The 12,242-nt window shown below is 38.2% G+C and overlaps 1 protein-coding gene and 1 long non-coding RNA gene across 2 annotated transcripts in view; one reads left to right on the top strand and one right to left on the bottom strand.

Annotated features, from left to right (window-relative positions):
* LOC105737637 overlaps nt 1–5,348 on the bottom strand; it is a 97,629-nt gene extending 92,281 nt beyond the window's left edge. Inside the window, exon 1 of the long non-coding RNA XR_004026191.1 lies at nt 5,293–5,348. This is a non-coding gene — a long non-coding RNA (uncharacterized LOC105737637). The remainder of the gene's footprint in view (nt 1–5,292) is intronic.
* Nucleotides 5,349–6,059: 711 nt separating this feature from the next.
* Nucleotides 6,060–12,242, top strand: part of RIPK2 (receptor interacting serine/threonine kinase 2) — a 33,562-nt gene continuing 27,379 nt past the window's right edge. The window contains exons 1-2 of the mRNA XM_003268275.4: nt 6,060–6,483; nt 11,521–11,674. Coding sequence (XP_003268323.1) covers nt 6,311–6,483; nt 11,521–11,674 — 327 coding nt within the window. The 5' untranslated portion in view covers nt 6,060–6,310. The remainder of the gene's footprint in view (nt 6,484–11,520; nt 11,675–12,242) is intronic.

The raw sequence follows: 12,242 nt of genomic DNA, 5'->3' as shown, positions 1-12,242 counted from the left end.
ACAAAGAAAAAAGAAAAGAAAAGAAAGAGAAACAGAGAGAGAAAGAGAAGGAAAGACAAGGAAAGACAAGAAATGTAGTGATTTCCCTTTTGCCAGGGAATGTTCAAAAGAACTGGTCAACTCTTCATTAGATATTCTTGAATTAAGTGGAAGATTGTACTAGCTCAGTGTCTCCAACTGTTTTGTTTTGTTTTTACTTTTCAGCACTTTCAAAGAAATATACACGAACTTCACCTTCTTAGAATTTTTTTTTTAAATTTCACCTTTTTTCCAAATGGTAACATTTAAATATAACTTTAAATTGACAAATATTTGAGAAAAGTGTTATTAGTAAATATCATATTAAAAGGTTGATTTCCATGTAATGTTTGCTAATAATTCAAAAGAAAAAACATCATTTCACCAATTTAAATATGACATGTTCAATTTTAGGATTGATGGCTAAATGAGAAACATGATTTTACTAGTTAGCTGCAAAAAGTATATTTTTCTATCTCCTCATAATAATAGACTCTATCATCAGATACATCATGTATTAAAATTTTGGGGGGGAGGGTATCAAATGTACCCCAAACATTAGTTTTCCCATGCAGTACATTTATTATTATGCAATTATAGAGACTTCCCCAGGATTTGTGTTTTTAAAACTTAGTAGGTGCTTTTAGACCAAAAATTAGAAAAGTTTACAATATGAAATATTTGAAATTCTTAAATTTGTAGTTTTTTAAGTAGTTTATTTTTCCATTTTTTTGTCTCATGTCTAATGGAAAAGATATGCAATTTCAAGGTGTAATTTCCTAAAATAATACATACAGGTATAAATAACCCTTATCTCATGGAAAAACAAATCTTGATGTAATTTTATAGAATTTTGAACAGAAGAAATCAACATATAGATGTGATTCTTGTTTTTTAAGCCTACTTTGCACAAATATTCTAATATTTTCTTTCTTGTTTAGTTGATGTATTTCAGCATCAATTCCCTTAAACTTTCTATCTTCAGCCACTTAATTGTGGGAATTGAACTATATGTATATGAAGAAATATATAATTTGATTAATTCCCATATATGACTAATAATATATGTTTTTAAAACTGTATACTGGTAAAACCTATCATGAAAGCTAAAGGTTTAAGGTTGTGATTAAAAAATATTTAGAAGGCTTGTGATAAAAAGAATCTTAGCATTTATATGAATTTAGAAGCACTGAACACTTCAGGAATCAGCAGACCAACAATGTACTATCCATCTTTAAAAGGAAGGAAAGTAAGTGTGTGGAGAAATAGCTATTTTCATCATCTACAGGAAAAGAAAACTAGTACAACTTCAATGAAGAACAATTCAATGACATCAACCAAAGTTACAAACCAACATACTCTGATCCAGCAGTTTGGCTTCTGGAATATGTAGATATATATGTTTCATGCTCGCCCGTGTGAAGAGACCACCAAACAGGCTTTGTGTAAGCAACATGGCTGTTTATTTCACCTGGGTGCAGGTGAGCTGAGTCCGAAAAGAGAGTCAGCAAAGGGTGGTGGATTATCATTAGTTCTTACAGGTTTTGGGATAGGCGGTGAAGTTAAGAGCAATGCTTTGCAGGCAGGGGTGGATCTCACAAAGTACATTCTCAAGGGTGGGGAGAATTACAAAGAACCTTCTTAAGGGTGTGGGAGATTACAAAGTACATTGATCAGTTAGGGTGGGGCAGAAACAAATCACAATGGTGGAATGTCATCAGTTAAGGCTATTTTTACTTCTTTTGTGGATCTTCAGTTACTTCAGGCCATCTGGATGTATACCTGCAAGTCACAGGGGATGCAATGGCTTGGCTTGGGCTCAGAGGCCTGACAATATGTATGAAATAACATAAGCAAAAATTAACTATTGCAGCATTATCTGTAATAGCATATGTGTGAAAACAAAGTAAATGCCCATCAATGGGGGATAAATTATGGTATATCCATCAGCCTTTAGAAAATAAAAAAGATGAGGGAGCTTTTTATCATTCATATGGAAAGATATCCAAGACATATTAAGTGAAAAGTAAGCAAAGTGGATGAGTATATAGTGTTATAATAATTACATAAGTGACAGATATTTTATATATATATTTTATATATAATTAAATGTAAACATGCACACATAATATATATTTATATATAAATATATAATATAAAAAGATAAAATAAATTATAATATATAAATCTATATTTATATATGCATATACAATATATGCCTATATTTATATATGTGCATGTTTATTTTATATTTAAGCCAATTAACTTTTTATTGAAGTACTATACTCAGAAAAGTGAATGTGAGTGTAATCTCCAAGAATTTTCATAAACTGAACACACCCATGCAACTGGCACCTACATCCTAGGTCCTGAATCAAAAAATAGAACATTACCATCATCCCAGATACCTCATGATTCCCTTCTAATCAGTGCCTCTCCCCTACTAGAGAGAAGATTTCTATAAGCATAAGTTAGTTTTATTTATTTTTGTACTTTATACAAATGGACGCATGCAATATGTACTCTTCTGTATCTGGCTTTTTTCATCCAACATTATATTTGTACACTGTTTAATTTCATTCCCATTTACTATTATATTGCATAAATGTGCCAAAATTTATTTATCTATTCTACTGTTTATGGATATCTGGGTGATTTCCAGTTTGAGACTATTATAAACACCACTGCTATGAACATTCTAGTAGATGCATACACATGTCCACATACCAAAGCAAAGAATTACTGGGTCATAGGGTCTGCATATCTGCAATTTTAATAGATACTGACATACAACTTACAAAATTGATTGTACCAATTCAACACTCCCATGAGCAGTGTATAAGAGTTCCTGTTGCTCCAAATCCTCACTCACACTTGGTATATTCTGTCTTCTTAATTTTATTCATTCTACTGTTTGGATAGTAGTGTTGCAAAGTGAATAAAATTTGTGATTCCCTGATAATTAATGATGTTGAGAACCTTTTCACCTCTTTTTCAAGGTATCTAAGTCCTCTTGTCAATTTTTCTATTGCATTGAGTCCTTATTGTTTTAAATTTTAAACCATGTGATATGGTTTTAAAAAGTAAATTTAAAAGTAATGTAATTAACAATACAAATAAATTCCATGAAGTTCTATGCTTCATGCTCTCTCCTTCTTAGAGATTTATATTAGCATTTCAAAAGCTCTGAAAAGTTCTACATTTTTCACCACCACAAAACAGTTTAGAGAAATGTTGTTTCCCTTCTGATATAATTTTTGTGGAATTAACAATTGTCTCCTTTTTGTTACTGCTATTTTTTCTACAATTCGTTCTCCAATTTTATCCCATATTTCATTAGATCTATCAAACATCTATCAATATAATTTCTCAAATACTCAAAATTAGATAATCTATCATTTCAATTACTGTAACTACTGTTTTCTCTTGAAGTCTGCCATCTCCCTGTTCAGTGAAAATGGGTTGCTCTCCAGTTCTGCCATATTTCTCTCATCCTGGAGTTTCCCTTCTTAATTTCCTGGTCCTGTTTTCTGGATCTCATGTCTTTCTTTTTCTTGGCCTACTCCCATGCTTTGCTGAACACATTCTCTAGGAGCTTTCTTTAAAAAAAAAAAAAAAAAAAAAAAAAAAAATGAAATGGAAAGAAAGTATTTCATCCTTGTATATGTGAAAATGTTTTTATTCTGCCCTTATATTTGACAGAAAGTTTGACTATAGAATTCTAAGTTGGAAGTTACTGTCCTTCAGAATATTGAAAAAATTTCACTTCATTATATTTCAGGATAACAATGACTTAGTAACATTGTTAAGAAATCCAATGCCATTCTAATTCCCATCCCTTTAATTTTTGTTTCTGCCCTCTGAAAACGTTTAGAATCTTCCCTTTAGTCTTAGTGTTCTCACCTTTTTAATGATGTGCTTTAATGTAGGTCTTTTTACTTGGTGGGCCCTTTAAATATGAAGACCCCTGCCCTGGCAAAATTTTTTAAATTATTATTTTGATCATTTCTTCCCTGTTTATTTTTTGTTCTCTTTTTCTAGGACTCAGGTGTCTAATTAATTGACTAGATAAATATATCAGGCCTCTGAGCCCAAGCTAAGCCATCATATACCCTGTGACCTGCACGTATACATCCAGATGGCCTGAAGCCACTGAAGAACCACAAAAGTGAAAATAGCCAGTTCCTGCCTTAACTGATGACATTCCACGATTGTGATTTGTTCCTGCCCCACCCTAACTGATCAATTGACCTCGTGACACTCCTTCTCCTGGACAATGAATCTCAGGAGCTCCCCACTGAGCACCTTGTGACCCCCACCCCTGCCTGCAAGAGAAAAACCCCCTTTAACTGTAATTTTCCATTACCTACCCAAATCCTATAAAGACCGCCCCACCCCTATCTCCTTTTGCTGACTCCTTTTTCGGGCTAAGTTGGCCTGCACCCACGTGATTAAAAGCTTTATCGCTCACACAAAGCCTGTTTGGTAGTCTCTTCACACTGACGCACAGAACAGAATGAATGGATAGAAAAGTTTTCTGAGTACTTTTTAAGAAAAAAGCTTATTGGCTGGGCGCGGTGGCTCACGCCTGTAATCCCAGCACTTTGGGAGGACAAGGTGGGCGGATCACGAGGTCAGGAGTTCGAGACCAGCTTGGCCGACATGGTGAAACCCCGTCTCTACTAAAAATACAAAAATTAGCTGGGTGTGGTGGCAGGCGCCTGTAATCCGAGCTACTCGGGAGGCTGAGGCAGGAGAATCGCTTGAGCCAGGGAGGCGGAGGTTGCAATGAGCCGAGATCGCGCCACTACACTCCAGCCTGGGTGACAAAGCAAGACTCCCTCTCGAAAAGAAAAAAAAAAGCTTATTAAGCAATAAAGCACAGAGTATCAGACCATATATTTAGTGCTGAACATTTTATTATAAATGATCAAAAAGGTTTAACACACTATTGTGTACAACCTCCCACTACTGTAAAACCTAACATTGCTACTTTCATTTCAGATAATGCAGAAATACAAGAAGCATTAGCTGTCTGTAGGCAGAAATCTGTTCGAGTCATTCCTTATTACTGAATCCCTAGAATTAATTAAACATCTAGTATGGGCTTGATATTGTATATAACATTTGCACTCATGTCTTACAAAATAGTCATCTAAGTAGAAAGGTGTTTAAGGCAGAAAGATGGAAAAACGTTTGCAGTCTTTTTGGTTGGCATGAAACACTGACTGCATTCCCCCCAGATTTATAAGAAAGAAATATTTGCAGTCTTACCTGGAGTTAGAGGGATGGACTCTCTCAAGGTTATTTTTCAATCTCTGCACATATATACTTATGGAAGTAAGAAGAGGGAGAAAAGGCAGATCCCCCATAACAGCGGTTAAACACCTGAACTTGCTCCACTATGACAGGGTTTATCATCCACCTCTCAGTCCTCAAGTGGCTGGAAATATGGAAATTGGAGTCCAGGTAGACAGGTGAGTGTACAACCTCTTAAGTGTGGAGCCCTCGGAATTCACAACACTCCCCAAATCGCTTCCTGCGCAGGCGCAGAGTCGGGAGGGAGTCGGAAAGCAGAACCCGGTGCCCCCAATAAAGCCCCCAGCCGGACGCTGCCACTACCGGGGTTTGGCAACTTCCGGAAGACCTATGGCCCAAAGGAGAATCCTGTTGGGGGCGGCGGGGGCCGGTGGCCGCTAACCAATCCGACACCCGCCAGCAGGCTGAAGAGAGGGGCTTTCCCAAAAGGAAAACTTTCCCAAACCTGGGGGATGGGAAGAGAAGACAAAAGGAGCGCCTCTGGCTCCCTTTCCCACTTCCCGGCCGCCCGCCCCAGCCCTCGGCCTCGGCTGCACGACCAGGGTGGAGGATCTCGGCCGCAGGCCGAGGCGAGAGCCAGGTGGGAGGGCCGCGAGCGGACTGCCCCTCTCCCCGCCTTGCTGTACGCCGCTGACGTAGCCTGCGAAGTTTGGGGAGGGAGGAGCTCGGGCGGCCGGAGCTGGTCGCGGCGCGCGCCGGGGAGGGCCGGGACTGCCAGAGAGGAAGCTCTTTTGCGGCGCTACAGCGTTGGCACCAGTCTCTGGAAAAGAAGTCAGCTCTGGTTCGGAGAAGCAGCGGCTGGCGTGGCCCACCCGGGGAATGGGCGCCCTCGTGACCTAGCGTTGCGGGACAAAAAGGGTCTTGCCGGCCTCGCTCGTGCAGGAGCGTATCTGGGCGCCCGAGCGCGGCGGGGTAGCCTTGGGAGCCACCGCAGCAGGGGGCACACCCGGAACCGGCCTGAGCGCCCGGGACCATGAACGGGGAGGCCATCTGCAGCGCCCTGCCCACCATTCCCTACCACAAACTCGCCGACCTGCGCTACCTGAGCCGCGGCGCCTCGGGCACTGTGTCGTCCGCCCGCCACGCAGACTGGCGCGTCCAGGTGGCCGTGAAGCACCTGCACATCCACACTCCGCTGCTCGACAGGTAGGCAGCCACTGGGGTTCCCGGGAAGAGCCCCCAACTCTCCTGCATCCCCTCAAGCCCCCTGACAAGCGGGCTCTAGAGCCCAAATGGCAGTGACCGCTTGGGGCCGGCCCCACCTCGTCACCTCTAGGCAGCCTTTCAAGCTTGGGAGGTAGGGAGCACCGACCCCTCAAGCTCTGGCACGGTAGGGAGCACCGGCTTCTCTGGAGATGCAGCAGTTGCATTCCTCCACACATCTCTCCATTGCCCTTTCCCTCCTTACCTCTTACTCCTAGGCGTTCTGGCTCCGTACTCCAAAAATCAGCAATCACTGCCTAACTCTAAGCGCCGGGTTTATTGAAATTGGTGTGTGTTTATATATAGTGGGTGTGGGTTTTGTTTGCTTTGTTTTTTCCTTATTTTTGAAATCGGGCTGTAGGGCTGCACTGTCCAGTAGGTAGCTCTTAGCCACAGGTGAGCACTTGAAATGTGCCCGTCCGAATTGAAATGTGACTTAAGTGTAAAATACCAGAGTTCGAATGCTTAGTATTTATTAAAAAAAAAGAACTTATAATGTTTTATTATTTGTTTATTGATTATATGCTGAAATGATAACATTTTTGATATCTTGGGTTAAATATAAGATTAAAATTCATTTTATGTGTTTCTTTTTACTTTATGTGGCCACGAGAAAATTTTAAATTGTGTATGGTGGTGTTCACATTATATGTTTATTGGACCGCGCTGCTTTAGAATCAAGGATGTTTTGCTTTTTGTTGTTTTTATTTTGTTTGTGGTTTATTATGTGTTGTCAGGAACGTTTTATATCAAACTCAATACTAGCAGTTCAGTTTCTCCCAGCCTCAGTTTCTCTCACAGGGAAGATTAAGTAGAGGAAATGTGTGCTATTTTTGCCACAATAAATTGAACCAAAAGACTGTTAAATGGCCAGAAATTGTAAATGGCTTTCACTTATTGGTTTGTACAGGTTTTAAGGGAAGGTAGCATTAGTTTCTGTTTTCAGAAGAACATTACAACCGCGTGCCATAGACCTGTGACTGTGTATTAGTCAATGGGTCTGGTCACTAGTCTTGGCATTTTACTTCCTACAGGGATTTAACTAGGCCCAGCATTCAGTTCTTAGTGAGTTAACATCCATGATTACAACACTCTCTTCTCCTCCTCCTATATCTAATGTGAAAATACGTCATCACAGTTGCCTGATTGGCCAGAAGCTGTGAGTATCCAATATCAGATAAATTCCTCAGCTTCCGCCCTGCCAAAGTTACTGGATTTTCACCTACCTGTGGCTTTTCTTCATTGTCTCTCACTGTCAGGCTTAGATGGCCTAAATGGCACAGGAGATTTGGGACACCTCTAGAGCTTGTTTCCACTTCTTGTCTATCATAATCCAGATTCAGTGATACACAAGGTGTGGTGTCTGTTTACTCAGAGCCTTATATTCTGTGGAACAAGTGCTGGACAAGTGTGTATATGTGTCTGTAGTCAACTTTTAAGGGTGGTGGTTGGTTAGAGAGGGTGGATATATGTTAGAACCAGTTATGCAAACACTATATGGAAATGTAGCACTGATGGACCCATTAGGTATTGAAAAGCCAATTGATCCTCCCATTTTGGGTGCTACTTCTCAGGATTTTGATTTATCTAAGCTTTGTGCAGTTTGGGGACCAAGAAGTGAAGAGGGAGTTTCCTTTCCATACTTATGAACAATTTTCATAGTCTAAAATTCTTCACTGAATTGGGTAGGAAATTAATTCTGTCTTGGAGGAAGCCATAAGACCAGTGAAACACTCTGGCATTGCTGCATCACATTCTTTTCTCCAATTTGTTACTTAAGATCTTATCATTGCAGTATTTATGTAGTCTGAGCATTAGATGAGGCTATGCAGTTGACTCACTAGTGTCTCTTTCCTCACTCATAAAATACGAATAATAAATACACGTGTTTCTCAGACTATGGAGAACAATGTTGGCATTGTTCTTTGGGATGACCTCAAAGAAAAATAAGTTTATGCAATGTTACATGCTCTTACTTTAATGATTGGTGAATCAGTCTCCATAACCTGACTTCTCTCCGATGAGTGGACCTTCTCCAACAATCTTCCCACCCCTTATGAGTAATGAGTCCAATTGGTTGTTCAGATACCCTGTAGATGACATAACTTTTTTGATTAAATTTTTGAGTTAATTTTGGTGATGTGACTATAGAAGCTGTACTTTACACCTTTATTTTCAAAATGTAAAAATCAATTTTTAATATCTTTTGGCTTTAAAAAAAGAAATTTCCCACTCACTCAATCTTGCCAAAAATCTGTCTTCAAGAACTTTCCTACTATATTCCTTGATCAAGCAATAGGGTAGAAAGAACACAGGCTTTAATGTCCCATGATTGCAATTCAAATCTGACACCAACCCTGCCACTTATTAGTGTGACCATTAGAAAAGTATAATTTTTCTGAGCTTCAGTGCCCTCATTTATAAAGTGGAGATAATGAAACTATGTTTAGAGGGTGATCTTAGGATGCTAGTGCATATAAAGTGACTGACATATAATACGGTCACAGTGGAAAGAAGAATGCCTCTTAATGGGAGGAGGAAAGAGTGTGTGAAGTGTCACTGAGACTTACGCAGCATGCACTCTCTGTTGTTCTTAGTATCCAGGAATCTTCAGGGTCATCCTCTGTTGTTGGCCTAAACCTCTTGGGAAAGATACAGAACTATTTCCATCTAGGGAATAAACGTTTAATTAAAATGGGTCTCACAAACTGATAAAATTGGTTTCCTAGCAGCTGGAGTATTAAGTGATTGAAGGACAGAGAATGAGAGAAGCTTTTCACTGTATGTCTTCTTGTTACTCTTGAATTTTAAGACATATAAATATGTGACCTATTCAAAAAATAAATAACGAAGATTCTTTTGCTTTGTTTTTCTGTTTGTTTTTAAAAGTAGTCCTCTTAGTCTGGTCTAAAATGTCTGTTGCTATTCATATTTCAACAGCCATTCATTCAGAGCTTGGGAGGTGTAAAAACTAACTTATCATCATTACTTACCTAACAGGCTTCTCCTGGAAACATTTCTATTTCTGTCATTGCTGCAACCAACATCTAGTCACCCAGGGTAAAAAAAATAATGACATCTCCAATACCTTTTCATTTTTTTTTTTAACCCCCTACAGTCAGGCACCACAACCCGGGCATTCTATTCACTTAGTGTTTTTCTTTCCATTTCCACTGCTACCTTTGTAGTTTTAGGTTCACGTCTTAACTGGTATTAAAATCTCCTAACACCTGACTTTCAAACTCTACCACTTTCTACTAATCCTACATCTTGTTGCCAAATTAATCATCTTAAAATTTTATTCTACTGTCATTCCCCGACTCAAAAACTTTCAGTCACACCAGGTACATTGGCACACCCCTGTAGTCCCAGCTACTCAAGAGGCAGAGTAGGGAGGGCCAGTCTAGGCAACACAGCAAGATCTGGTCTGTTAAAAAAAAAAAAAAAAAAAAGCAAACAAACCATCAGTCACAATTTAGTGACTTCTAAGTGAAGTTTCACCACCCTAACCAGGCTTTAAGACTGAGATATGGCCCTAACCTGTCTTATTCACCTTCACTCCTTTTATATTACATATCCTGAACTGCATTAAACAATTCGCAATTTCCCAAATTTAGCCTTCCCTTTAACTGCCTTGAAATCATTTGATACCTACCTATTGGACATCTGATACGTTACTATGTCCAGGGCACTGTTCCAAGTGCTAGGCATATACAGGTTAAAAAGAAAGCACATCCCCTCCTCAAGTGGAGGCCTCATTTGTCTTAGATACCCTCCAGTGTTTAAATTCTGTCCATTCTTAACCTGGGACCAAAATCCTACTTTTCTGAAGACCGTAAATGACTCTCCTAACCTCAAATGTACTCTTTTCTCTGAACTCCCAATAGCTTTCTTTTCTTTTTTTTTCTGTTTTGGTGGCATTTATTACATTCTGCCTTGTATTTTTATTTTACTTAAAAGATTTCTGGGCAACTTGAAAGCAAAGACTATTTTTTTTAATCTATATATTTTCCGTAATGCTGAGCATCGTTCTTTATTCATAATAAAAGTTAAATGTGGCCAGGCAAGGTGGCTCACACCTGTAATCCCAGCACTTTGGGAGGCTGAAACTGGAGAGTCACTTGAGCCCAGGAGTTTGAGGCCAGCCTGAGTGGCATAGTGAGACCTTGTCTCTACAAAAAAAAAAAAAAAAAAAATAGGCACGGTTGCATGCCTGTGGAGCTAGCTGGCTGCTGGGGAGGCTAAGGTGGGCGGATGGCTTGAATCCAGGAGTTTGAGGCTATAGTGAGCTGTGATCATGCCACTGCACTCTAGCCTGGGTGACAAAGAAAAATAGAAAAAAAAATAGTTTAATGTGTATTTGTTTTACATATGAATAAGCAAATGAACCTGGTAGCCAGTTACCCTAGCAATCTATTAATATTATTGAGCATTTACCTGTTCTCAGTGTTCTTTTCCTGAGTTCTGGTATATAGTTTATAAATATTATTGACTTTTATGCAGCTATTAAATTTATAACATTTAAATGTTTTAATATTCAGGATATTTGGAAAATGTTTAGATGGCATGCAACCATAAAATTTAATATAATATTCTAATAAAACATGTTCACTTGAATACAATGTAAACTTAATCATGTAATTAGTTCAAGCACCAATTATTCTAACATAGATAGACTTTATAAATTTAATACTATGTTCTTTCCCTTTCCTAGGATAAGTACAATAATAATAAACCTGTGTTTAGCACTTTCACCTGTCAGTGGCTTATAGAAGTTATTTTGGTCTCTAAACAGACCTGTGGAATATATAGGGTGGTATTATTTCTATTTTAAAATGATGAAACTAAGGTGCAGAGAAGTTGCATAATTTATATGAGGTCACATAGCTAATTAATGAAAAAAATCCAGGCTTAGTCTTATAGACATGATAATTGTATATTTTTTATTACTTGAAGTAATTATGCATTTTCTTTTCTTAGTGAAAGAAATGATGTCTTAAGAGAAGCTGAAATTTTACACAAAGCTAGATTTAGTTACATTCTTCCAATTTTGGGAATTTGCAATGAGCCTGAATTTTTGGGAATAGTTACTGAATACATGCCAAATGGATCATTAAATGAACTCCTACATAGGGTAAGTATTACACATTTTTAGTGGCCATAATTGCCATTTTTACTATTCAAACTATATTTTACTTTGATTTTATATTTGATCAGATTATTTAGGGGAATATAGATGAATCAAAAAATAATGAAAAACTATCACAGGGATAAAATTTTACCTTTTGTGACATTTTTGTGTTGATTAAAACACTGTGGATTCAGGCCCTGTACTCTAGATTATTTTGCCTGGGTTACCATTCCTAACATTTATACCAAATTCTAGTATTTATATGCATATTACATGGGTAGAAATGGAAGAGATAAACTCTGCACACTGTAAAATCCACTGTTAAGTGATATTTTATTTTGTATTAATAGCAATTTCAAATTCAAATTTAATGTTACTAATACCAGTTCATAAAGTTCTGAATTAGCAGGCCAAATATTAATAAATTATCTCTGAATACCAGATACATTAGCTTTTCTAATTATAGACAGTGGTATGAGCCATTTACCTTTTTTCCCAAGGTACCAATCACTCTGTCTTTGATTATGAATCCCATGAGTAAATAAATTCAGGGGTCCTCATTCTCAAAATA

The sequence above is a fragment of the Nomascus leucogenys genome, chromosome 16 (genome assembly GCF_006542625.1).
Source record: "Nomascus leucogenys isolate Asia chromosome 16, Asia_NLE_v1, whole genome shotgun sequence".
In the NCBI taxonomy this organism is placed as follows: domain Eukaryota; kingdom Metazoa; phylum Chordata; class Mammalia; order Primates; family Hylobatidae; genus Nomascus; species Nomascus leucogenys.
The sequence above is the reverse complement of the archived record's forward strand: the minus strand, read 5'-3'. Positions and strand labels throughout refer to the sequence as shown.